The sequence below is a fragment of the Nesoenas mayeri genome, assembly GCF_963082525.1.
Source record: "Nesoenas mayeri genome assembly, chromosome: 2".
Lineage (NCBI taxonomy): Eukaryota > Metazoa > Chordata > Aves > Columbiformes > Columbidae > Nesoenas > Nesoenas mayeri.
This window is the reverse complement of record NC_137543.1, coordinates 22728865-22756432: the sequence shown is the minus strand read 5'-3', so window position 1 is coordinate 22756432 and position 27568 is coordinate 22728865. Positions and strand designations below refer to the sequence as shown.

The 27568-nt window shown below is 41.4% G+C and overlaps 1 protein-coding gene across 4 annotated transcripts; it reads right to left on the bottom strand.

The window, feature by feature from the left end:
- Positions 1 to 1476: 1476 nt before the first annotated feature.
- AZIN1 (antizyme inhibitor 1) lies at positions 1477 to 27568 on the bottom strand. Of its 4 annotated transcripts, XM_080339914.1 has the most exons (12): positions 27250 to 27568; positions 21420 to 21557; positions 13562 to 13759; positions 11511 to 11684; positions 11052 to 11224; positions 7220 to 7354; positions 6310 to 6391; positions 5123 to 5197; positions 3908 to 4073; positions 3238 to 3356; positions 2848 to 3062; positions 1477 to 2234 (listed from the first exon to the last, which is right to left on the bottom strand). In XM_080339914.1, exons 3-12 carry the CDS (start codon positions 13661 to 13663, stop codon positions 2123 to 2125), a joined length of 1353 nt encoding a protein of 450 aa, XP_080196040.1. In that variant the 5' UTR covers positions 13664 to 13759; positions 21420 to 21557; positions 27250 to 27568; the 3' UTR covers positions 1477 to 2122. The 4 variants fall into 4 exon arrangements, with proteins under 4 accessions (XP_080196040.1, XP_080196042.1, XP_080196041.1 ...); XM_080339916.1 differs by lacking the exon at positions 13562 to 13759; XM_080339915.1 differs by lacking the exon at positions 27250 to 27568 and having other exon boundaries at positions 21420 to 21754.

Sequence of the window (27568 nt, the reverse complement as noted above, 5' to 3'; positions counted from 1 at the left end):
GCTGGGGCAGGGAGGCACCCCCAGCAGAGCAGTTACCCCACACAGGAACAGTTTGTGTCAATCGGCAGAGAAACTCCAGCTACACAAGCAGTGGCCTCAGTCAGCAAGAAGAGGTGCAGATGTGTGTTGAACATGACAGAGCTACATTAGTTCCAAGTACCATATAGAAACCTTCCAGCTTTCATGTTTTCAGTAAAATTCTGAATTGCAATTACAATATCAATAGTAACACTTAGCAAATCAAATTGATAAATACATACTGCGTTCCAACTCCAGGTTGTTTTTAATGGCAAACCGTCTTCAAGTACAATGAATATTTCTGCTCTGGCCGCTCTTTAGATGATTTTTTTCAACTGTGTCGTAATTTAACATAGAACAGCTCTTCTTAAGACCTTGACAGAATCCTTAATTATCTTAGGCTATTGTAATTTGTATTTTTAGCCAAAAACCATGCACAGCAATCTGTCTACAGAAATACCTCAACTGGTAGCCTGAAGTGTGTATTACTTCTTGAAACACAGGGATGGGTATTAACTTTAGGTAAAAAAAAAAAAAATAAATAAATCAGCTTTCTTGCTATCATTATTTATTCCCTTCCATACTTGCCCATTTAATTCCAATAGTAAATATTTCTTACACTGGATCTTCAAAACATAAGCCATTTGGTACCTCTTTAAGGTGGCCTGTAAAACTGTTCTGACAAGTTAAGTATCAACTGAGACTTTCAAGTTAATAAAATTTTATGAAGTTACCATCTGCCACTCATGTAAAATACATTTGCAACCAAATGGTAGAGATTTTACCTCCAACTAAAGGGTTAAAAGTCTCCTTTGATTGCAGGATCCAGATTAATGCACTATTTCAGAACCCTGCCACCCCCATCTCCTCCTCTCCTCAACTTTCAAGTAGGGGAAGAAGTTAAAATAAAGTAAGAAAAGGACCATGAAGAAATCAAGAGGCTCCAGTAACAGTAGAGAAATCTGCTGAACAGTTTCAGCTGCTCCAGTTATGCAACACAGTTGGCATTTGTATTTCTAGCAGTGTGCTTTACCTTTACTTTGGGGATGTATTCAAATGAAGTCAAGCACAAGAGAGCATTGAGGTTTCTGAAGACTTACGTAGCCCTCTCCTCTTAGGAGTCAGAACTACACAGAACTAGCTGAAATCAATAAACACCATTAAAAACAAGCTAAAGGTTCTGTGACAACTTGCAGAGCTGGACTAACCCATGGTCTCGGGGGCACTACATGCACACTAACTAAAAGACAACTTCTCTTTTGTGTACCTCTTTATCTATTGCAGGTTTGGTGTTTGGTGTTAAGAACAGAATCTAAGGTCATGCTCTTAAGAAAAAACAAAACCACCACAAATTGCTTTTTAGCCTTCTAGGAACTTACAACTTTCACTTCCTACAGGTTTATCACACTTAAATTATTTATGGTTTAATACAAAGCTGAAATAATGGGCTAGAGAAAAGGCGGCTTCTCAAAACAATCCTTTATACATCGATTTTGAAGCTGCTACTTCTGCCTAGTCTTTCCCCAAGTTAGCCTGAAAAACAGTAAAATCTACACAAAGGTTTATTGCAATCATACAAGGGATACATCAAGGGTCAAATACAACAAATACTATGATGCAATTTTACATTTATTAAACTACAGTTCAAAGCACAAATTTACACATTCTAAATACACTAAACATCTAATGAAGTCACACTGGTCTCCCACTGACATTTGATATATCTGGGCGAAAGACAATAACTTTACAAGACTTTTCTAACAGGAATCCTTAGTATAAAAACTGTGTACTTGTATGTAAACTGTTGAAGAACCCAAGTGATGGGTTTCCATCTCCACTAAGTCATCCATTTTGTTGCATATTTAAACGCTCAGGGGTTGAATGAACTTGATTTTAAATTTGGATGCCATTATCTAACCCTCCCACCTCCCAGTGATTGTAGCTGTAGCTTGTTTTGCCTGGTCCCCATTAGGTATTATTATTTTTTCAAGTTTTGAAAAGAATGAATTGAATTCAAGATTGTTCCATTTCTTCCACACTGGAATGTTGACCAGACAAACTACAGACTTGCAACTGCAGGTCTAAATGAAGCGTTAATGCCTGTTTAAGCTGCAGTGGAAAAGCGGTCTTCTGGGCTCAGCTGAATGCAAGAAGGCACAAAGAAGAAGTTCTTCATCAATGTGTCTGAAGCAATTCCAGCATCTTGCATCTCATCCCTGAAGCAGAAAAGGATGAGACTTGTAGTAACATGATTTCATGTACAATTCCACATCAGAAACCAGCCCTAAACACAGCATTTGAGGTGTGCTGCCCCTGGGTAGGCTGCCCCCAGTCTCAGCAGAAGGGACAGTCAGCTGTGCAAGCACTTGGCAGCACAGCAAGGCCATGACCCTCCAGCAGAAGAAGCACAGGGCCCTGGCTACCTCAGAGTTGGAACAGGTTACCCAAATCCCACCATCAGCACAACAGCGTTACTGCCCTTCCCACCTACTGCAAGTGTTGTGCACAAGATACAATTACTAGTGCTAGGAAATCCCAGCAACTGACATTGAGTAGTGAAAGGCTGTTACTCAGCAACAACCACCATTAAACTCATTGTCCACATCAGGTATTTTGCTTTCCTTTCTCAACTCTAAAGCAAAGTCGGCATTTTATCATAGCTCAGTTCAGCCTTAGCAGAGTCAGACTGAACAGTAAAAATTCAAACTAAAAAGCCAGAGTCTTGTGCTCAGTTGCATCTCCCTGTATTTGCCACCAAATCCAAATTCTATCTGTCTGGAAGTGAAGGAAGTTAAAACAATCTCACCACTACCAACAGAACTTTCTTACCAGTCACTGAAAGACATCATGTAGTAAATCAGTGGCCTCTGATAGTCGTTAAAGGTAGACTGTTCACCCAAGGTACCAGAACCCATATTATCAAAGAGCAGCCAATCTCCAACGCTCAACTCAGGAAGAAGACAGTTTTCCACAATTTGATCAAGCTCATCACAGGATGGACCCCAAAGGCTGCTTGTGAACAGAGGCTCATCTTCCTTGTATTTCTAAAGGGAAATGATCCAGGTAATTCAGGCTTTAGCTTATTTAATAAGAAAATCTTCAAATACACAGAAGGATAATTTTATAAACAATATGTAATTATGTACATACACACAGTGTTAGATTTATATAAAAATAAGGATAGTAAGGCCTATCTCTGAAAAATATAGAAGGACTCACCTTGTGAACCTCTGGGATAGTATTCCATTTCTCAGACAATTTACTTGCAAATGAACCATAAACACCATCATTTATGTAATATGTAAATATTGGTTCATCATCATTCCCGGTTTGCTCCACTGGAAGTAAGAAAAAAAGTTGTCTGCATACATTTTTTTTGTCATAAGTAGTCCTTTTGCAACCTAACTTAAGCCAACTGCTTTTTCCTGCCAAGGGGGTTCCATATATACTGGAATGGGAGAACTATAAGCAGAGTAATCTGTATGAGACCAGATTATAAATTCAGTTGTAACATTAAGTGTAAGGCTTAATAAAATTAATACTTTCAGTAATAATCACTGTTAAGAATATAAATCCAATTTCTGCTTTAGCAGAGAAGCAGCTAGATCTATGATGTGTTTTTCTATGTACTTCTAATACACTTTCTGTAAAGCATCCAATTTAGGTTTAACCACTGGGAAGTCAAAGCTCGTAAGGAAACAAGAAGTGCCACAGAAATGTGACCAAGGAAGTGAGATACATAGATACCACCTGGTCAGAACCCAGAAGTCGCGTTACAATGCAAGCCATCGGGGAGTCTATTAACTATATGCTGAGGCAAACCAGTGCATCCTGACTGAAACTGGGCAGTGGTCTGTACCAACTCATAACAGATAAACACACCCCTTACCTCCAGAAGGAAGAAGTTTATCACACTCAACAGTCTTCTTTGCAATGATGTTGACTGCTAGTGTGAATGCAGATGAAACATAGTAACATCCAGGCTCTGCAATCACGTTAACACCAGATTCCTTAGGAAAGTAGACATCCAGCAATGGCCTGATGACATGATTAACCTAGGAAAAGTCAGAGGTAAGACTAACGAAACTTTTCTTACATGTATAGCAGATACACACACACTGAAAGTGTGTCAACAACAGCCTTAGTAAGCACACCAAAAGCTTGCTCTGCTCTGTTCTCTAAGCAGTGCCCTCACTAGCGGCCCAAAATTTACTGCAGTGTTTAATAGGTCATTCTGCTAAACACTGAAGACTGAGCACCATGAGCCCAAACACTACAGGGTCCTTTCTCCCAAAGCTGTGGTACACTTAAGACTGCATAAGTAATTTCAAAGTTTGTTAAGCACAACAGATGATGAAAAATTACATACGAATCGAGAAGAACAAGGAAAGGGCCTTTTTGTGATCAGCTCTGAATACTGTCATATTAGAAACAGAACTAATTATTTAATAGCAATGCTCAAATCTCAAGGCATATTTGAAGATCAAGTATTTTGGACATGTAACAGAAAAGTTAGAATTAAGAAAAGCCCTGAATGCTGTTACTTTCACTGTCCTGCATTTGAGGAGCTGGTCTTTAAGACAAGATTAACAGTGTAAACAAGTTATTCTATTTTATGTGCCACTGCATACTGAAGACCCCATCTAGGCCAAATCAAAGGCTTGCCAAAGCAAAGATAAAAGCAGGACCTTTAGCCTTCAGTTCTAAAGCAAAGTACCAGAAACTTCCATACAGCAACAACATATTTTATGATCCAAAGCACGCTAAAGCAATCCTGGCCCTAACCATGCAATAGCATAACCAGTTGGACAACAGTAAACTGCCAAAAAATGGAATTACTACTGTTAAGGTAGTTTAGGATGATAATTTAACCCATGAAATGCTTCATCTGATATGAACAGAATTAAAAAAATCATGATCACCTCCAAGAACTGATTACACTACCCATGATAAATAATATAAACCAAATTATTTAGATCTTACGATTACAATCTAACATGGAACTTAGAATAGGTTTCAGCTACCAATATTAGTTGCAGTTTTAATGTTAAACACTTCAGCTTCCTAAATCAAACTCAGTTTCAACTTCCAATACATTGCATACCTCTTCCAGCTGAAGTTCTGAACCTGTGAAGCCTCCACCAATATCCAACATGTTCATCTTAAAGCCAAATTCTTCCTAAAATGCATAGGCAGAACATAAGTATATGGACAACTGTAACTGTTAAAACATTTTTTGTTGCTCATTACTGTGGTTGGTTTTAATGTACTTCTGAGCATATTTAGCAGAGTATGTCTAGTGAGGGAGTAACAGCATCATAAAAGTTAGTATAGCTCTATTAAACCTAGTAGTAATAGCATTGGAATGTCAACAGATGTTGGTTACACAATTCTCAAGTAGGTATCCCTCAATTCCCATCTCATGGGACCTGGCATGTTCAGACGACATTTGCTGAATGGGGTGGTACATTCTGACAAAAGGAAGTTTTAGGAATTTAGAAATATGTATAATACAAGTCTCATGTAGCACTTATGTGACAAGACTGCTACAACAAATTTGCACCAAGATCAGTAAGAACTTCAGTTCTGTTGTCCTCCACGTGTTACCAGTCACAGCTAATGCACTGACTGCAGGAATAAGAGTAAAGAGTTTTGCAGTCTTCTCTATGTAGAGTTTGAGTTTCTCATTTATAGGAAGACAGATGTTCAGAGAAGGGATTCTTGAATTTTGCAATATGAGAAGTACACATAGAACATGTAAGACTCACAAGAGTCACCCGAAGCATCCAGCAAATCCATTCCTCTTCATCCAAATTTGGATATTTCTCACACACACCACAATACGACCCCTTTATTTCCTATGATGCTTTGTTATTAATCTCAGAGATCACATGCACCAAATTAGTGCATATATCATGATACATGCCAGCATACTAATGCTTAGTATTTTAATATAAGTTAATGTCAACTGTGTATTTGCAGGACTGAGCTCTGAATTTCTAGAAGCCTCTACCAAAAGTGGGAAACTGATTTTTTAATTTGAAAATGGCACACAAGGCTACAGCCTGTCAGTGGGCCAGTATTCATTAACCTTTGTCCACAATTGAGATTTTGAAGTTTGTTTTACCTCTACCACATGTCTCACAATGTAGAATTCAGTCTCTTACTAAAAGTTTCATTTCCTGCATTGATATATAATATTTTAGAAATAATGTAGTTGGCTTATTAGTATGATTAGAATAGAATGGACCGTCTAACACAGCAATTGCATGTGTGTATATGTTTACTTACAGCCATGTCAAACACACACCGAGCATCAGATATAGCATGAATATATGTTTGCAGATCCTTGCAAGAGCCTGAAACATGAAATCTGAAAGAAATAAAAATGCAGTTAATGCACTGAACCACACAACTTTCAGATCAAGCAAACTGTTTAACCATATAAAACAGCAATGGAAGCAATTCATTCCCCAAGTGGCTCAAGACAAGCAAGATAATACAGCAACTGTGCAAGGAATAAGCACAGAAAATATTTGCCTTCTATTCCACTGGATTTGTGCTTGTGGCCTGTCTTGCTCTTAACAAGAATGTTGTACAATATTCTCATATTTAAGAAACAACAGATTTACTGAACCTTTCAGTCTTCTCTATTAAAGTGGTTAAAATTTGTTCTTCAGTGGGCACCAATGCTAACACAATACCTGTATTCAGTCTCCTCTCCCGTATCCCACTTTGTATTTTGTCTTGATATGATCAAAGAGTAACACAGGACCTAACTCTTTGAAAATCTAACCCCATGTTTATCTTGTTCAAAACCCACCCAAGCTATTCCATGCTACACCAGCACTTAATCTGTTATGATCTTTATTGCTGGAAAGATACAAATGAAGTTAGCACAGAAGTTCAAGAGAACAGCTAGAAAATAGGAGAGGCTTCTGAACTTCACTTTTATGCTGACAGAAGGATTTCTGATAGCCTATTTCAAATTGCTTTGATGTCTGTAAATAGCCACTCTGCTTCATACTAGTTTTTGCTTGCAAGCAAAAACTCATGATCCAAAAGTTGGTGGTGGTTTTTGTGTTTGTTTTTTAACCCTGTAAAACAGTGCCAAAAGGGGGGGAAATTATTTTGCATTCTACCTCTTGAGTACATCCTACAAACATCTGCTCAGCCAGCAGAGAACAATAAAGTTACTCACTTCACACCAACTATTTGGACTCCCAACTCCTTAGCACATTCCATGAGGTGCCTACAGTTCTTCAGGGTGGTGCCAAACTTCATATTCACCTCCTCATCAGCAGTAATGTCTTCTGTGGCAATGTGCAGTAAGAGCCTAAGAGAAGGGGAAGATGATGGGGCAGTTGGTTTACATCATCAGCACATGTGAAGCCTGAAGACTGTCAGAAGTGTGTTGATTATGTTGTCAATACTCCAGCTCCAGCGATGGATGAGTCAAGTGAACCTAATAAAAACAATCCTGTACAGAGAGAAAACTAGCCATTAGGGGCTAAAACATGGAGCCAACAAGGACAAGGGATTTCGAAATGCAGCAACTAAGACTCTTGTAGCAGCAAGAGTCTGTTGAGTGCTGTAATAAAAGAGAATGTTACCTTCTAATAAAGTACACTGCCTCATAAAACCATTAAGACTGTAATATACTTTTCCCATCTCTGTCCTCCTTCCCAGTGAAGAGAAGAGCATGGAGATACTGCTTCAGTCATGTGTCAGATTTGGTTGAACTCAGCACCTGGAGAACCCCAGGCTGACACACTGAAAGCACACCAGGACCGTTCCCCCACCTCCCCTCCCAGCTGAGCCTGCAGGCTGGAGAACGGAGTGGGGGTGTCAGCCCCTTCCCTGCCCCTTCTTCCAGGACACTTGTGGAGCAGGGAGGCAATGAGCACCTTCTCTTATAGTCTCACATTGAAGTGACACTTGAATAGCAAAAGCAAAACCTCTAGAGGTATATCACCAAAACTCACAAATTCAAACTGCTGTCCACTAAAAAAAAGTCACTGGCTTCCTCTTCCCCCCACCCCAACAATACAGATGAATTAATTAGTGATGTGGTAAACTACACAGAAGTTGTGTCATAACATACACGCAGTCTGCACACAGTACATTACAGTAAACCAAGATGAAGAGCATCAACAAGTAAGTGGTAGAAGCTCTGCACCCAAAGCAAAATATTTTCAAGACGTGCAACAAGCAAAATACTACAACATACATGTTGGCCTAACTCCTAAAAGGTCCTTTCAAATGTCTCATGATGTGTTTAAAATGCATTTTAAGAGGAAAAAAAAAAAAAACCATGCTAAGTTCTCACACAGTTTGCCCAACAATCCTTGTTAATTTTAATTTATATGACTTCATCTTGAGAAACTGTGACCAGCCCCTCATTTCCTGCTTCTCCACTAGCACAGACAATTCTGTTCAAGTAACCAAACAATATTTTTGGAAGCATCTGGAAAAAGTACTAGATAAAAAACGGTCAGAAGTTAAACTCCTCAAAACAGAAAAAAATTTCAATCCCATAATACTATGGTTTGTAACCTCACATTAAGATTAGGCAAAACCATTTCTTACAGACATCCAAAGGTAAAATTTTACTGGCAAATGGTTATGGCAGCATTATAAGTAAGGCAAGACATTTTTCTACTGCAAGTCACTGGAAAACTGCAAGTCTGATTTCTAGAAATCCAGTAGGATTCTTCTTGAGTTTCAACCAGTTAGAGCAGGGATGATGTGTGTGGATTTGTTTTGTTTTTTTGAGGATGCCTCCTCTTATGGCACCAACAACCTTAGCAGTTAAACTTTGCCTGGAAAAATCCAAAGGTACAAAGGTATAAAGAAACAAAAGACTAGGCACTCCTTTCTGACATTTCTTCTCTTTCTTTAAAAAACAAAAACAGGGGGGCAATCATTCGAGTTACTAAGATTTCCAAAGGCAGAAACATCAATTATAAAAAGAGACCTACCCTTAAGTGCGTTCAGCACAGAAAGTTACAAGAATTTTCGGAAAATGAGACTACAGCTTTCTAAGCAGGATTTCCTCAACCAAAGCATTATTCACTCCATCTACAAAAAGACAACCTTGCTACAACAACTACACACAGGAAGAAACCTGTGAGCCTCACCTCTGTGCCTGGGAAGATCATGGAACAGATCCTCCTAGAACCTATGCTAAGGCACATAGAGATCAGGGAGCCAGCATGGCAAGTCCTGCCTGACTAAGCTCACGGCCTTCTATGGTAGAGTTACTACATCAGTGGACAAGAGAGAAGTTATGGATATTGTCTTTCTGGACTGCTGTAAAGCCTTTGACATGGTCCCCCACAACATCCTTCTCTCTAAATTGGCAAGACATGGATTTGATGGATGGACTGTTCAGTGGATGAGAACTGGCTGCATGCACCCAGAAAGTGGTGCTCAATGCTTGGATGGACACCAGTGACAAGTGGTGTCCTGCTGGGCTCTGTGTTAGGACTAGTACTATTTCATATCTTAATGACACAGGTAGTGGCATTGAGTGCACCCTCAGCAAGCTTGCAGATGACACCAAGCTGAGTGGTGCAGCTGACACACCTGAGGGATGGGATCCCATCCAGAGGGACCCGGACAAGCTCAAGAAGTGGGCCCATGTGAAACTCATGACATTCAACAAGGCCAAGTGCAAGGTCCTACACCTGGGTCAGGGCAACACCCAGTATCAATACACACTGGGGGAGGAAGGGATTAAGAGCAGCCCTGATGAGAATGACTTGGAGGCACTGGTGGATGAAGATCAGACATGGGCCAGCAATGTGTGCTTGCAGCCCAGACAGCCAATTGTATCCTGGGCTGCATCAAAAGAAGCGTGGCCAGCAGGTCAAGGGAGGTGATTCTGCCCCTCTGCTCTGGTGAGACCCCACCTGGAGTCCTGCATCCAGCTCTGGAGCCCTCAGTGCAGGAAAGACACTGTTGGAGAGGGACCAGAGGAGGCCACAAAAATTTGCATCCTTACTTCTCTTGCTGTGGATGTTACCATAGACAACATCTTCTAAAAGAAGCTGTGAGGACTCAAGGAAATAAATCAATGTAAAAACTAATACACTAAAAGCACCAGAGATAACACTGGTAAAAAAACTAATGACGTAAGAGAAAGCTACAACTATGACCACAGTTTTGGGAGAAGACCTAACAGTTTAATAAGGACAGTCTAGAACCCAGGGCTTTGTAAAAGATGTCAGGAATTCAGTTTCTTGGTGTGCTCTGATGACATTGGGGGAAGCTGTATACCTCATTCATCACTGGAAAGCACTGCAACGTTCACTTGGGCCTCAACTCCAAATTTCTTAAAGGCATGGCCCACTGCCTAAGTAAACATGTGAGGGATGTGATGCTTAATGAGGTGAGTACCCATCACTCCAACAGATACCACAGTACACTGGCAACAATATAATTCTTGTATTTAACAGCTCTGATCACTTCTCCACAGAAAGCATCTGCATTTGGGCCAATACTGAAGTGACTACAAATAGAACTGGAGTCAAATTTCTCACTGTTTTAATAGCTGAGAACTACATGCAGTCATTTAACTGCAGAGTATGCCCAAACCCTAGATGGGACTCAATGCACCTACTCATTCATTTGCTGGTAGTTCCAGCCCTGACTTCAGCTGAAGCTACTAATATCAAAACAAAATGCTTCGAAAGAAAACACTGAAGCCACAACAGAGCAGGAGGAAGATGTACTTGGAGATGACGAGGTGACAGACTTCTGAAGTTTAATCACTGAAAATTTTACATGAAGATTGCCCTATGAAATCAAAATACGAGATTTCTCACAAAACAAGGGCTGAGGAAGCTAAGACCCAGTAAGGAAAAAAGTCGCAAAAAAACTACCTTCAAAAGAGACAAAAAGAGAAAAACAGATACAAGTGAATCATGTAAGAGAAGCTATGTACTTGCTTGCAACTCAAGCAACCCAGAACACAGGCAGAATTAAAATTTTTACCACACAAAAAGCAAAACTAGAATTTTGACACTTACTTAGCATTTGGATGGTTACGTGCAATTTTCTTCAGCTCCGTATCATTGTCACAAGTCATGATGTTTATCCCAGCTTTCGCTGCATACTTTATCTGAGAAGCTTGCTTGCAAGGATTTGTATATATAATGTTTTCAGGAGAAATGCCCAGGTCCTGTACCAATGCCATTTCAGACTGAAAAACACAAACATACCAACATTTGACACATCTAGTGCGCTGTCTTGACTGAATTTTTATTACATGTGCTCTAGTTCTGTACTAAAGAGTCAAATACATGAAAGAGAAAACTATCCACTGCTTCTAGGGTAGAAATAAGAGTTTTCAACAGCCAGTTACATGAGTTCACAATTTAAATTATATTATTTATAACTATGGCACTTAACACTGAAAAGCCGATTTAAAACTAGCAGACACAAAGAAGAAAATAAGGCACATAGATACACAGAAAATGAAAACTTACTTTACTGAAACATGCAAATCCAACACCAAGGGTTCCCAAAATTTCAAGTACACCTGGAGTAGAATTGCATCTTACAGGATAAAATGGCTTTATTGGTGCCATCACATTCTGCCATTGTATATTCTTCTTCACAAGCTTTCCAAGATCACCAACGTAAAATGCTCTTTTTCCAGTCTAAAAAATGAGGAAAAAAGGGAAAATAAAATGTCTGAAATTGCAGGTTTGCTGTCAAAACCACCCATGAAACAAAGTCTTAAAGACTTATGTACATTTTTTCTTCTGTTATTAACTTTTAGGTTTGACCTTCAAACAATCCTCTTGTTTTTACTGTTACCTAACAAAATGAACTACTTTTAAAAAGTCAAAGGGAATACCTACCACTTCATAGATATGAGTGCTATTTAAAAAATACTCTGAGATTCCTGAACAAAATACACTACTCAAACGCCAAATGCGGACTTTATCTAAAAATACAGAATAGGTTACAAATCTCTTCCAACTTTGTATTTTCAGAAGTCTGCAACTTTTTGGAGGAAGAAAATCCACTGGGACAAAAGCTTCCACAGTCTCAACACAGTTTATAGCTTATTATACCAGGAATAAAATCTAAAGTACTACCATTATTTTAACATCTATCTAAACTCATTTTACTGGAAATTTGCTAGTATTTTAATTCCGGAAGTCAAGTTTGAGACTGTTCTCCACATCTTGTGGAGCACAAAGTTCAAGCAGTTTTAAGTGTGTTAAGGTTGCAGAGTCAAGTACATAATCTATGAAAATGCACAGAGAGTTTTCTGGAAACTGTTACTATTCCCCTGTTGCATCTGTTACCACAGCCTTTCTCAATATCAAGTCATGATGTGGATGTAGTGGATCAAAATCCAAACAGATCATTCTGGATTTGTTTATAATGAGCATCCAGTAAGATATCTGTAAACGAATTGCCTACTTCATATCAATTAAAGACCATCACAAATATATGATCAATCTGAATTAAGACTGTACATCAAACGTTAATTTTAACACTTGACTTTTGCAGACATGAATATGTTGTGGCTTATTGTATACAATGTCTTTATTTCTGTTTAAAAAAACACAAATAGAAATTCCATCGGGTGGAAGCATACTGACCCCCTGTACGGGTCACCAGCAGGAATGGGATCTGGAGCTTTAGATCCATGGCACAGGCCTCTACCCCTTGAGCTAAAGGAGTAAATGAAAGCAGCAGGAGGCAGCTATCCTCTGTGAGCCAGTCAGTGGTTGGAGACATGACATGTTGCCAGTAGTTTACCTATTTATTTGCTAGACAGAAAAAGAATATTAGGAATCAGGATTTGGGAATCCTATGCCTGACTTCAGAAGGCCATGGGAGTTAACTATTTGCTGTACTATAGCTAAGCACTTCCATTTGAACATGAGTTCTGATAACTCAAGGGAAAAGCGAACAACTCACAGGTATGGCATATTAAGGATACAGGATTTGCTTGATGAAACTTTTTTAAAGCTCTTTCTTTCTACAAGCTTGTCTATAAAAAAAAAAAGGCTACAGCATCTTTCTGCCTCCTAAGAAGTCACTGAAGCCTCACTCAATACAACTATTATTGCATACACAGAATTATTTAAGTTTCTTTCCAGTAGATTGCTCAACCTTAATAGATTTTAGACCAGTTTATTTTCTTGAAAGAAAAAAGGTAGCACTTCACAACATGCTTGTACCCGTATTTCCAACAGAGAGAAGGGTAAGGAGAAGATGTATAACCATACAACTGTGATTGACCACAGAAATTTTCAACATGGCTTAAACTGGCTCAGCGTACACATTTGTCTAAACAGTCAGGGAGGTAACAATTGTTGCCCAAATTTCCCCAAGATAATTCAGCCCAAGGCATAAAACCAGCAAAGAAACAGAACAGGAAGCTACTTTACAGGTTGAGTTTTAGCCAACTGTTCCTCTGTTGCTGTCAGCTCATCACTGGTAAATACCTTGACCTAGTTTGAAGACTTAAGAAAACTAAACCAGAAGATTTGAAAAAAAACCTCACAAAACTTACATGGGTATGTTCATAAATACAGTTGTCAATAACATCTGCAAGAGTTGCTCCTTCATCCAACAGGCCAATGGAGTAATTTGCATCCTCAAGAAATCCTTTCATCTCAGCCGTATTCCACAAAGCCGACAGTCATAAACCAAGAAACACAAGGGATGGGCTTCCAAGCCTTATATCCGGGTCCTTAAATTATGCAACAAACTGTACAAAAACAAATCAATGAGAAAAGAGGCACAAAGCATACTATGCCACTATTTAAACATTGGAAAGAGCTTTCTACATCTGATGTACTACAAACAGTAACAGACAAAGTCTCTACAGAAGTTAAATATATTTTCACTCTGTCCACTCTCCATTTGCCAGGGATAAGCATAGTACAATTCTACTGAAGCCAAGAATAAAAGAGAAGCTGTGTAAGACGAGTGAGAAGCCACAGATGCAAGGCTGCTCTTGCGAAACATCCCAGGCTGTGTGCACACTGATCCGTGTTGAGCTTATGCAAACTATGAAAATACTGCAAGTGTAGCATACTTGTACAAACACCTGAGCTATGCTTAAGTACAGCATCTTAAGTGACATTAGTATTCAACTGGAAGGCTGCCTGTAATACAATATTCCTGAATTTGTTAAAGAAAACTTTCAGTTTACTGATTCAATTTTAAAATTCTTATGTTATTTCAGATTTCTGCTATCATGCTGAGGCTTTTTTTATACGGTAATACATATCCACTGCCTTCACACATTGTATTTACTAGACATTTATTTTGTTGTTCTGCTCATAAAGTTACCCACAACACTTAATCTTCACTTCAGTAGAAGTTAACAGAAAGAAGTCACTACCTTGAAGTAGTTTTAAAAATCACAACTAACCTCAGTAAGTACAACTGGTATTAAAAGAAAGTAACAGATCTAGCACAGGTTTATTTGCATCTTGTTTATGGTCAAACTTTTACTGCAAGTTACATATTGTTCATAAGCAATATTTTCCAAAAGACAACCTGAATCAACAACATCCCAATACAGAAAATGTTAATATGGATTAAACAGTCAGGCTCAAGTGCAAACTGGTAGACAGCAGAGAACTACCAACAGCTGATTATATACCTTCATCCACCTTGCTTGACGAATAGAACAGACTGCAGTTTACATTCCACTGGAGTCATAGCTCTTGTTTAAAAGCAATTCATTACAACTTCGTAGCAACTGACCAGACTTTTTTTTTGTTTCAACTGTCATTTTTCTGACTAACATAAGACTGATCAAAACCAGCCCACTAACTAGACTTTCTTTAAACAAACACCCATGACTTATTAATATCTCAAGTTACATAGTCTTTATACAAAATGATGGGGTTTTTTTCTAAAGCCACCTGTTATTTGGCCTTAACATTTTTCTAATTAAAAGTTTTGAAAGAAACCAGAAACATTACAGCTGAACATAAATTGCTTCACTAAGACCTTCAAAGCTAAGATGATAATTTTGACCTCAAATGGTCGCATTTGCACTGTCCCATCTTTTTTCTACTACATCCCTATTGGCAAGGTAAGCTTAGTTAACAGTTAGTTACATGAGGAAAGTGACTTTTGCTCAAGCTAATACTAAGATAATTAAGCAGCAGTTAGTTGCTCCTGCTTGTCAATACATCCAATGACAGGGTAAAGAGCTAGAGTGTTTTGTATGCTTTCTGCATAACTCAAGTATGCCACCTATGTTTGTAAGAGAAGCATTTACTATCAGGTGAATTTAACTCAGTGCCTGCAAGAAATGTTCAGTTAAATGCTGAATGATGAAGACAAGTATGCTAGGTAAGAACATACTTGTCTCACACATACAATGAGTCATATGCTTATTTAAGGGAATCTCAAAGACCTGAAACAGTCATACAAGAGCAGGATAAATCCTTACATCAATGTGATAATTAGTAAATTACAACTATAAAAACAATGACTAGGTGGTAGGCACTATAATAACCAGGAAAAACACCTTCAGGCAGTTACATCTCAGTTCAAGTTTGTAAGTGACAGCTAAAATTCCTTAAAAAACAACACGAAACAAAGAGGGTAACTTGTGAATTAAGTTTGTCTCAGAATCAGTGAAACAAACATGAACACCACAGTCATGTCTATGTAGCCACTGTCACCCTCTGAACAGGAACTTCATCAGTATCCTTGATTTGCTAGCTGATTAGCAAAGTCCTCAACACCTTCACCTCCATAAAACAGCCACGGTTTTCAAGATCAGAGCGCCAAAAAGGGGTTTTGTGGGGTGTGAGGGGGGTTTCTGGTGTGTTTGTTTAGTGTTCCCCCCAGAAGAAAAGCTAGCATCAGCACTTGGCTGAAAAATTGATGTAGTTCTGGAGTATCTGAAAAGTGAAGATTAAAACAAGAAAAAAGCTAATAACAGGGTTGAATTCTTTTAGCATAATTTCTTTATAATATGACTTAAATAGCCTAATTTTTAACTAAGTTTTAAAGTACTTCACACATCCTTGGGAACTTGATGGTTGTGTACTAAACACATTAAACTTTTATCCTACAATAACAGCTCTTCTGTTGTCTTCTTGCAAGAAAAATAATACCCAAGGATAGGATTAAGTAAACAGCTATGTTGAACACATGCAAGCAAAGAGCAAAGCAATTTTCATTTTCAGCAGATTATACAAGTGTAGCAGTTCTACTAATCATTCAAAACCCACTATTTTTTTTAATCCTTTTGTGACACAGAAGACAAACATCCTTTATGCTTCATCTGATATAACATCTTTTAGTACACATCTAATCTGTCCCATAACTTCAGAAAAAGTCGAACAAAACTCAATGGCAACAAACATCTTGACATATGTTCCTCTTTCCTCCTTCCTGCTCACATTTGACCAGTAAATACTCTAAGAACCTGCAACAGAATGCATGTCAGTGATGGGCTGGCAGAAGCCTCATATCTGAACTTCTTTTTATTGTTTATTGAAGTTGGACAAATCCTGTGTTTCTGATCACAAGCTCACAATTCCCCAACATATTGTGCATACCTGTAAAAAAGTCCAAGCTCAAAACTAAAGCATTTCAACGACTTACTGTATATTAGGGTACTACTAAACTAGATTTTAAAGTTTTTGTGTTGTGGGTTTTTTTGTTGTTGTTTTTTTCTTCATACCACAAGCCACTTTGTACACTCTAAAGCATGCAGATGGTCAAGAGTCCCTTCCAACGCTCAAAAGCAGCCCTCTGATCTGCCCTGCTGGGAAGTCTCAGTACACCCAGTGGAACCAGTCAGAGCATTGAATAGATTTTTAGTCCTACCAGACATACACACACCCTTGCAGACTAATTGCTTGTGCTTCCTATTTCAAACGAAGCAGCTCAATCTAAAGAACAGCTAGCTTTTTTTCTTTGAGCCTTGGTGGTCATCTGAGTTACAATGAAGGAGATTTAAGCTAATTTTGTATTACTCTTAAATAAAAGAGATTTTCATAGTTAATGACTGTGGTGTCTATAGCTTTCAGACAGAGATGGTGTAGAAGAATACTTTCCTTTAAAAGCTGCACTTTTACTGTTGGGGAAATCCTGTGGGGAAAGGGATAAAACTGGTTTAAGTAAAGCATGTGGGAGGAAGCCTCTTTACCACTAACCCCCCCAAAATAACAACAACAAACCCCATTTATATGGTAAGTGAGCTTTGATGAAGGTCATTTAGTAAAACAAATTCTTTCTTGTAGTCCATTCATCCAAAAGCATCTTATGGTCAAGAGGCAGGGATGAAAAGCGGTAATACAGGCTTAATAAAATAGCTTGCAACAAACCATGAACAACCTAGTATAACCTCTCCAAGGCTGCTAAACAGCAACTGCTTTTTCTAAGCATGTTCGTGACATCGAAGCTTTGTCATTTAGCAAAATTCATCTACTAAAAAAAGCTAACATCAGCCTACCAGCTTCTCTCCTTGCACTCACAGCCTATTCCTCTCCAATTTCTCCTGCTCTGGAAGAAATAACATCTTTTCAGTCTGGCTGAGAACAAGATAGGAAGAATACTCTACAAAGGGAAAACTGAAATTCCTACCAGCACCACCACAAAACAGTGCACCCTTGAGAAAGGTTTCTTTAAGGCAGAATCTGGGATTGTACTATGACCTCACTCTGCTCTGACTGGCCCCCCTCCTGAAGGAGGGGAGAATCAATGATAAAATTAATGAAAGATCAAATAAAAACACAGAGAAGGAAACCAAGAGGGTGGTTTAAGACTTCTTCTGTGTAAGGTGAGTCAGAAATCATTACAGCAGAGAGTTCAGTCCCTACTGGAAGTGCTGCCTTGCTGCCAGTCATGATTTGACAGACTTAAGCATGGTAACACCACCCAATTTACCACCTGAAATGTTAGCCTGCACAATGCTCCAGGACATATATTTTAGGGCACACAAAAGCTGTCAAGTGGTATGAGACTTCTACATAGGTATGCAATTGCTTTCTTTGAAGTAAGGTTACATCCTCAGGCTCTTTAGAGCTTAACACTGACTTCCAAGATGAAGATAAAAGCTTACATATTTAAACACTGCAATGAATGCAGACATCCAGAATAGAAGAAAAATAAAATGCTTTGAAAAGTGATTAACAAAACACATGCTTGTCACATGCAAACATCTATAACAAACACATGATTTTCAATTTTTTTCTTCACATTGTCAAAATTACTTATTGTCTGGCCTCAAAGAAACCAACCTTGAGGTCTGTTTTTTCATTAAAAACTTCCTCTGCAAGGAACAAAGCCTCTGCAAACCAAACAGGCCCCCAATAATGCCTTTCAGCTACATGTCTTATTAAGCAAAATAAATATGAGATTAACAATTATGCTGATGCAAAAAATGATAAGGAGTTAAAATACATTCATCTCACTTTTTTTACCGTAGTGGTTTTTCAGGGGTAACAGATAAAAAAGTAGAAGCATTTTGCCACTAATGTAGGCAATTAAGTACAGAACAGGTATACCAGAAAAGCAGAAACACAAATCTTCTGTTTTCAGTGCAGGAAATGCCTATTTATAATGGGTACACATTTGAAAAAATATTTCAAGATGCCTTTTCACGAATTTACATCCTTACCATTCTGTTAGCTGAATGCAGCCACTAACCAACTGATGAAAATGCTGAAGCAGGTGTCTTAATTTACAATGGCAGTGGACATTGTGCATCATCCAAGCTGCCTCTCAGCACAGATCCCCCGAGTGTCACAGAGTACCTGTACAGCTCAGGTCAGTCACATCCTACCATTCTCTCGGGAGTGTTCCACACAGTTAATAGAGCAATGTAACAGGAGCATCTCTGCTGAAGTCATCAATCAAAGCAGGTACATACTAAAAAATAATGCTCCATCTGACATCTTCTACAGGAACCATGCTTTCAAGAAGCTCCTTTTTCTTGAAGTTTGAATACGTTAATTCAAAGTCAATAAGCTAGCAAAGCTTACCAAAAAAATTGCACTCTTAAGTGTATATATACTTCTGTGGTACTACGCCAGTACTTCTTCATGACAGGGCAAGCAGTTACTTCCCTATCCCATCCTCTCACTTGCTTAGTCAAGACTAGTGTTTGGCCTCCCCATTGACCCCAGCCCTCCTGTTCCCCAATTGTCATTCAGCCTCATTTAGACAAAGTCCAGACAGCTTTCAAGTCCAGCCAGTCCAAATAACTACTGCTTCCACTTGACACAGATAGAGCTTGTCAATAGATCAGATTTCCATTGCTAATTCCCTCTATTTCCGACCAACCAGATGTGGCAACAAACAGAACAGATTTTCAAAGGAGCAAGACTTCAGGCCATAGTTGTCAGACTTGCTCTTCCAGCTCTGGCTTTGTGAACAAGACAGAACTAAATCCCATGTTCTTCCTTGGCCAATGTAACACAAGGACAAAAGAGGGAGAGAATTATAAAAAGGAAGCAAGTGTAATGGGAATGTAAGTACACCTTCAGCCAGGAGATTTTTATTTGAGTTCCATTAAAATATAGTAATTATATTTAAAAGCTCAATAGTCCTTTTTCCCATTAAATCACTTTAGAAGTTAAACAGGAGTCACACTACGAATTATCTGGTTAACTTGCATCGCAGCCAGGTTAGAGGGAACTACCTGTGCTTCAGCACACCAGCACATGTACAGATTGACTGGCAAACACTTGCAGACCACTGCTACCTGTATTGCCACTACATTCAATACTGAACTACTTATAGTTGTGTACAGTATATTATTACTGAAAACATAATAAAAAACCACACTGATAATCTGAACATCCAGCTACAAATACAGTAAGTCCAGTCGCTTTTCCATTCTAGGACAAGCTATACGTCACACAATCTGCCACAGCACATCAATCCACCAGTTAGAGAAAGAACAATCTCAAAGCAGCTACCAGAACAGCCTTCTCCACAAACAGGGAAAACTTGAGTCAAAGCCAAGAACAGTTTCAGAAATTAACATGCATTTATATTACCTTAAGATTTTATACTTTGTTCAACTCCTTCCTCTTAACAACTCTTCTGCCTTCCCAATATTTTTACTGCTTTATTCCTGCTGAAGTACAAAATGCCATGCAAGAGTTCTACCCCCATACAAGAGTGAGCCGAAACTCAAACTGAACAAGAAAAAATTTTTCTCAGATCTTTTGCATGTAAAAGTCATATGACAACTACAAAAGTGATATTCAGAGAATTTTCAGTGTTAACTGTATTCACTTGAAGAGAGCAGTCATCTGCACAGAACCAGATATATGCAGTTGATTCAGTACATTTTAAACAAAACCAAAATAACAGCCTCTGGAGATAAAGCCAGAATTCATGGTAAACCACACTCACCCTGTGCTTCCCTTGCTGCAGTATTTTCAAATCTACATTAAGTACCTTATTAGGACACATACTAACAACTGGCATCTGGGCTCTGCGGTCTTTAAAAAGCACCTGGCTCAGTTAGATGCACTTACCCAATCTCATTCTCAAGTTTTACATTAAAAAGCATTATATAATTTATAGGTACTAAGCCAAAAGTGCCTTCAGTCAGACAGGAAAAAAGTAATGCTGTACAAAATCAGCTTAACTCAGATATTACAAATGCATTTAAGCCTATTGTTAAAACCACATAAAGCTATTTCTTTATGTTAGCGGAACAGGATAACCAAACACATTCCAGAGTTTTCTGTGCGCCTCAAGATCAGCTATGTGCATTCATTTGTTTTCAGTTATCATGGGGTTTGTTTTTCTTTAATTACATTTTTAAGAGGCAAATAGTTAAGGTGTTTATAATTGGTATGCTATTTCCATCCAACACATAATTCCACATTCTACTGTAGCTGAACTACAACTATTTGTGGAAGTGGATAGTAATTAGCAAATAATGGACATAGGCATTTGGGAAGGCACACCCTCCACAATCAGCAAGTTACTGTTTATAACAGCAAATTTTAACTATTTCAGTATAAAATACCCTAAAAAAAAAAAAAAAAAAATCACATTACTCAACAAATCTTGATTTGATTTTAACAGTCACGCAGCACCAATTCATGACTTCAGAATTACCACTGAGAGACTGAGGTTACAACATTTTATTTCAGGATTTCTTCAGCCAACAGCCCTAATCCACAAAAGTTTACTCACACAAGTCTCTCAGAAATTCATCAGATAACTGTTGAGGAAAGTATTAGGTGAATAAAAATTATAGTCCTCCCTTGAATGAAAGCCCCACATAATATGCACACTATCTTCAAATTTTGGTCATCTGTAACAACAGTTCACTTGTTTATCAAAAAACCAATACATGCTGTTTGTATTTCTGGAAGTGCTTATTTTCCTGCATACAGATGAAAAGAGAAGGAAAAGAGACTTACATGGACAAGTTAGGAGATGGAACCCTACTATCATCAGCTAGGTTCCCAAGGTGGCTCAGCGTTGAAGTCGAACTGTTCTCTATAAAGCACTTCTCCTAAGCCCTCTGGATAGTTGTAAACTTGATCAGAGATTTTGCCCTGTGGGAGAAAACACATATAAAAATAAATTTCATAGCCAGAGCAAAATAAAAGTTTTACCTTAAAACACTAACAAATGTATTTTCAGCAGTGCTTTTTAAGGAGGCTTGCAACACCTTAGCGTGAAAGCTTTAATCACATTAAATACCCAGTTTTCAAGAGCAAATGTAAGCTCTGAGCCAGATCAAGTCAGATGTATGAAGAACTGCTAAAACACATGGATTAGGCACATGAAATTGCTTGTTTGTATTTATCTTTCACAGTCTGAACTGTAAGATTTTCAAAACTAAAGGCAAAGAGCTCTGCATGATCCTGCTTTAGAGTAGTACACCGTAATACTGGTATGCTCTTCCAGAAGGGTTTTTAACCCTTGTAACCACTGTGATTCTTCCCCTCCCCACCTCCTTTCTATTTTAGAATTCCCTTGCCCTGTTCTTTCTTCCTCTGCTGTGAATGAACGCGGCATGTGGGTGAGAAAGCTATGTGGGTGAAAAATAGTGCTTTATATAGCGAAACAGAACACCATAAAGACAAATCCAGAGATGACCAAGACAGTAAAAAGAAACTTATGCTTGCCTTCAGGAATGAGGAAACATTTCAGCTGGCCCTTAAAGGCTATTGAACACAACACCAAAGCAGCATTTAAAGTACAAGGCTAGCTTACTCAAATTAAGGTAAAGCAATCACACAAAACAGTACAATGAACATAAAAAGGAGTCAAGGAAACATTAACCAACCCTGCTGAGAAGTTGTTCCTTCTGAAAGGAACTGTTATTTTCATTGAATTAAATATGGTACAGAACTGGTCATGTGTAAACCCAATATACAACAAAGTTTCTACAAATTCAGTGTGGTCTATGGCATGAAACATGGGAGGTACCAACCTATTGTAAAATTAAATTTTTGCTGCTCTCATTATTTAAATGACACTACATGTGCTGACTACTAAAACCTGGCTTCTGGGAATCACCTAAACCAGCTAATCATCTTTTTGACCGAAGCTCAGCAAATTGCTGAAGTGTATTTTTCCACTTATTCTTGCTACTAGAAAACTAAACTAGTTTATAAAGTACCGAATTACAAAGAGTGAATGCAACTTGAAGGCAACTGTTTCACAGTGACTCCACAGAGCAACCTCTTCAGCTTTATCATATAAATTAGCATTCAGTAGCCTGCAATTTTAAAAATAAACCTCAGTGCCTCAAAAATAATTAAGACATTAGGAATTTTGCCAGCTAGAATTAATCTATCCGCAGTATATTTAACTTTACCCCTTTCGTCAACTAGAGCAAGAAGTCAATTACATTTAGTTCTCAGAGTACACACACAAAGCTGGAAACACTTTTCTTTTGTAAAACTAACTAGTAGCTCCACTATTTTCTAGTGCTGTTCTGATTATACTCAAGAACTCATACAAATTTTCCAATTATTACAAGTTCACCTTTCCAGCAAAACAAGTAATTAAAAGCAGGTGCGACTAGAGAGAGCACATGACCTTGAGCACAGAATTTTAAAAAGTCGTGTTTCAGACAGATATCACCTGTAATACTGTTCCAATAAATATTCTCACATGTCCCAAGAAGAAAGTGTGCAATGAAAGCTCCCATGGAGCCAGAATGAAAATTGATCATTTTCTGTACTAACAGTCAACTCTGAGCTGCACTGAATTCTAATTGTCCTTCAGAAATTTCTTTTACATGAGAATTAATTGAAGGATCTACACAGATGTACTGACCTCTTTCGTGCAGGTTTGCCCATATTAACTATTCAGAGAAGAAAACAGTACAATTTAAATCTTTCAAATCATAGTAATTTTACTCTGCTTTAACCAGCATAAAGAGTTAATTTGATGTACTGTGGCAGAGCAGCACTACCATTTTCGGCAGCAGGAGTGTATTAGATGTCCATAACCCATATGGACAAACCCAGTTTAAAAAAAAAAGAAAAAAATAATCACACATGTAATCAGCCACAATTAAGCATTCATTGGTTGAGGGTCTTGAAGTAGGTACAAAAGCATTCTGTGCTAAACAGTGAACTTTGAGTTGCAGGAATAACCATCAAGGCAGCTTTGCCTTTTAATACTGAAGTGACACCTCTATGTGTGTATTTATATATCATCCGTTACTATACTCTACTAGCAGGTGCCTCAAGTTTGTCTGCAGCTTGCCCAGCAACGCTGTACTTCATACTTGAATAGCAACACTCATCTAGGGAACAAAATAAGCCCCCAGTCGTCCACAGCACATAGTTTTGCCAGAACAACTGCATCCCTGCAGCAAGCCCCACGCACACCAGCAGGCCAGCTGGGGATAGACTCTTTCCAGCTCACCAACCCCCTCAGCTGCCCACATCCAATGCAGACATGCCTACAAAACCAGGCACTGATGCATTTTCTTTGAAAAAATTATTCACTGCATCTCGCTGTTTCTGAGAAGAGACCCTTTAGGGACCTGAGCTAAAATATCCATGAACTAAGCCCTAAAAATCCGGCAATATGATGACCTCGCATATTTACACCAACTGACAGACTTAGAGGCACCAAAGTTACTCTGCTCCACAAAAAAAATGCAGCTATTCTTCTGTTACAATAGGCCTTTTCCAGATCAGGGCCAAGGCGTTGTGGCGAGACGGTCCTCAAGGGATAGCGGGTCCCTGAGGAATTCTCCTGTCATCTGCACTCTTGCTCCTGCACTACATCAACAGCATTTTGAGCTGAAATTTGCCACTATACTCAAATTAGTCCATTACACAATTAAGCCTTCCTTTCAGGAAGGGAAGGTCTTAATTCCCTTCCAGAGGACTCTGTCCTTTAATTGGAGAGACAGAATAATTTCCAGGCCATGCAGCCCAGCGCTGCTGCAAACACACACCTGCACCAGCCTGCCAGCATGGCGAGCACAGGCTGCGGTACAGTGTGGTACACCTGCTTCTTGCCTCCAGTAAAACCATTCCCACAGGACAAACATCTCCATCACTGTTCACCACTGAGCACCCCCCACCCCCGTCTTATAAAGACCCCTCTTCTTCTGGGGTTAAACAACCTCCCCCAGAGCTCAAGGCCTAACAGGGGGGCAGCAGGCTGGCTGGGGGGGGCTCAGCCTACAGCAGGCAAAGCAGGTGGGGAAGGGAGCTCCCCGCAGCCAAAAGCACATGGGGAGGGGGCTGCCATGTCACCAGCATGAGCCACAGCAGCAGCAGCATTGTTCACACAGTGACAGGAAGGAAAGAACTAGACTGGACCAGTCCAGACTGGAACAAACCCCTCCTACTATCACCATTATTCACAACTCCCACCTCCCCCCCAGCACTGCTGCCTCCTGCATTTATCTGAGGAAGAATAGCAGACAAGTGCAGTACCCTCCAAACCAAAAATCCAGCAGCCAGGGCAGAGGCAATGGGGCAGCACTCCCCTCTCCCCCCATCACACAGGAGACCCAGCCACATATCCGGCTGGGAGGGCAGGCTGGTCTAACCCGCTTTATTGGACGCAACACAGTGTTTTCGTTCAAGACAGCTACATTTGAGTGGGACTACACAATCAAATGCTGCTCAGTCATCAGAGACTGCTGCAGAGGTCTGAAACGCAGCGCTTCTCCTGCCTACTGGCACATGTCAGCTGTGCAGGATTTTGGACTGCAGGAGACACACTTCAGAAAGGCTCTAAAAAAGAGTTAAGCTCACTTCCCTTTCACAACAACCAGGGTCCCCCCAGCACAGACATGCATCTTCTTGGGCTGTGAACAAGCCCAGACTGATGCTTGGAAAATACCTGCAGTGCTGTCTAGTACCAAGCATAACAGCATCATCCTTGGGCATGCCAGATGACCCACACTCCTGCACTTGCACTATCTCCCTTACACATGAAACCCCCGCTCCCATACCATACTTCCAACTCCCCTACAACAAGTAATGGGCTCCTCTGCTGACCTCTCATCAAACAGGGAACAGCATCACAACACACACACAGAGAACACCCCAACATGCAGGTGCACACACTTTACACACACACACACACAGCCGGCAGCTGAGCTGTGACTGGACTCTCTTGTCTGTACTCCCCAAAAGCCACCAGTACAGCAGTGGACCACAAGTGCAAGGAGGTTGAGGCTCAACCAACAGACTTCCCAAATGACTGGCAGCACCAGACCTGCTAGTGCTACACTAACAGGCTGCCCAAAGGGAGGGAGAAAATGTGCGTCCTTGAAACAACCAGCAAACACCCCTGGCAAAGCAAGGAGTCTACTAAGAGGAAGGAAAGGCTCCACTTTCTGTAACCCGGAGGACCTCCCGGCTCTCTGCGCAAAGGCAATTTGCCTTATCATCCCAGTGCTCATACCAGAAAGTGTCACTTGTGCAATGCCCTCTCCACTTGCGCAGCGCCCCGATAGCTCACTGCTGCCCCGCTGCCCCGTGTGCCTCCCACCCAGCACGCCGAGGGGGACAGGGTGAGGCTCTGTGCAGCTGCCTACAGGCACAGCTGGGGTGAGGAAGAAGAGGAGCATGTGAGTGGGAGCCTGGATGGACAGCCACGGTTACAGACACACAACATGGCCTCTGAGAAGCAGGAGAGCACAGACGCCGCAGCCATGGCACCAGCACTTCTCCCGCCTCTCTGCCCACCAGCAGCCAGGCTGGCCTCGAAGCCTGTCACAGCGGCTTCCTCCGGGCCTGAGGGGGCTCCCAGTGTGCGGCTGCACTCCTGGGGAAGGGATCCGCCGGGACCTGGGCGGCAGTCAGCGCTGCCGAACCCGGGCAGCTGCCACAGGGGGATGGGACAACACGCCGGGGAGCCCTTCACGCCACGGGGTCCAGGCGAGGACACCCCTCGCCGCTTCCCCAAGACAAGACACACTGCGAGAGGCGGCACCGCCCGGCGGGAACGGGTCTCCCGCCGCGGGGCACTGCCCCGGCTGCTGAGGGGAAAGACACCACGCAGCCCCCCTCCGCAGGAATCCGCCATGTTAGGGCGGCCGCCGAGCCCCCGCTCCCCGCGGAGCCGGCGGCCCCACCGGCCTCCTGCGCCCTGCGGGGCCGGGGAGAACCGGGAACGGCGGCGCCGGCGCGGCCCTGGCCTCGGTCCCCGGCCTCCCCTCCCGCTTCGCCGCCTCTCACACGCAGGGCTGTCCGCCATGTTAGCGCGGCGGCCGCTGACCCCTCCGCCCGCCGTCCTCCAGGGCGCGGGGGCCCCGGCTCCCACTCGCCCGCCCCCCGGGCGGCGGTCCCGCATTGCCCAGCACCTCGATGCGCGCCGGGGCGAGAGGGAGCCTCGGCTCTGACTCATCCCGCCCGCTCTCCATCTGCCGCCGCCGGTGGCAGCCGGTCTCGCCCCACGCCACCGTACGACCGGAGAAAAGACAGCAGGAAGAACCGGCCTCACATCCCTTCCCGCCCGGCATGGCCACGGCGGCTGTGCCCGCCGGGGGACCCTCCGCCCTTCCCGGGTGCCGCGGCCACCGCTGCCTCTTGCCCTCCTTGCACCGAGGGGAACAAGGGCCTGCATCGCTCGGAGCCCTGTGAGGGAGATCCCCTTCCACTTCCTCCCACCGCCGGTGTCCAGGGACGCCCCGGCCCGCTCCGGGACTCAGGGTGGGCGTCGCCGCCTCCCGCCCGCCCGCCGCTACCCCCGTGGCGGGAGCCTCGGCCCGGCGGGGAGGCCGGAGACGCCGGGACCCCCGGTACCAGTACTCACGTGAGATAACGGCCCGAAAGATTTGGTAAATCGTCTTCTCTTTTTAGGCGGAATTTTTAAAGAGGGATGTGGGAACCTACAGCAGAAATACAGGCGGCGACAGCGGCGCCTTCCAGGGCCATAGGCTGCGGAGGCGACCGGGGGGGAAAGCGCAGCTCAGCGCTGGGACGAGAGGGCACAGGCAGAGAGAGACAGAACCGGAGCGGGCCGGGGACGCAGGGCTGCGGCAGCTGGGGCTGGAGGCGGGAGCGCGGCCACCGGGTGGCGAGACGGGCGGCGAGACGGGCGGCGAGACGAGGAGAAAAGGCCGCTATGGGCA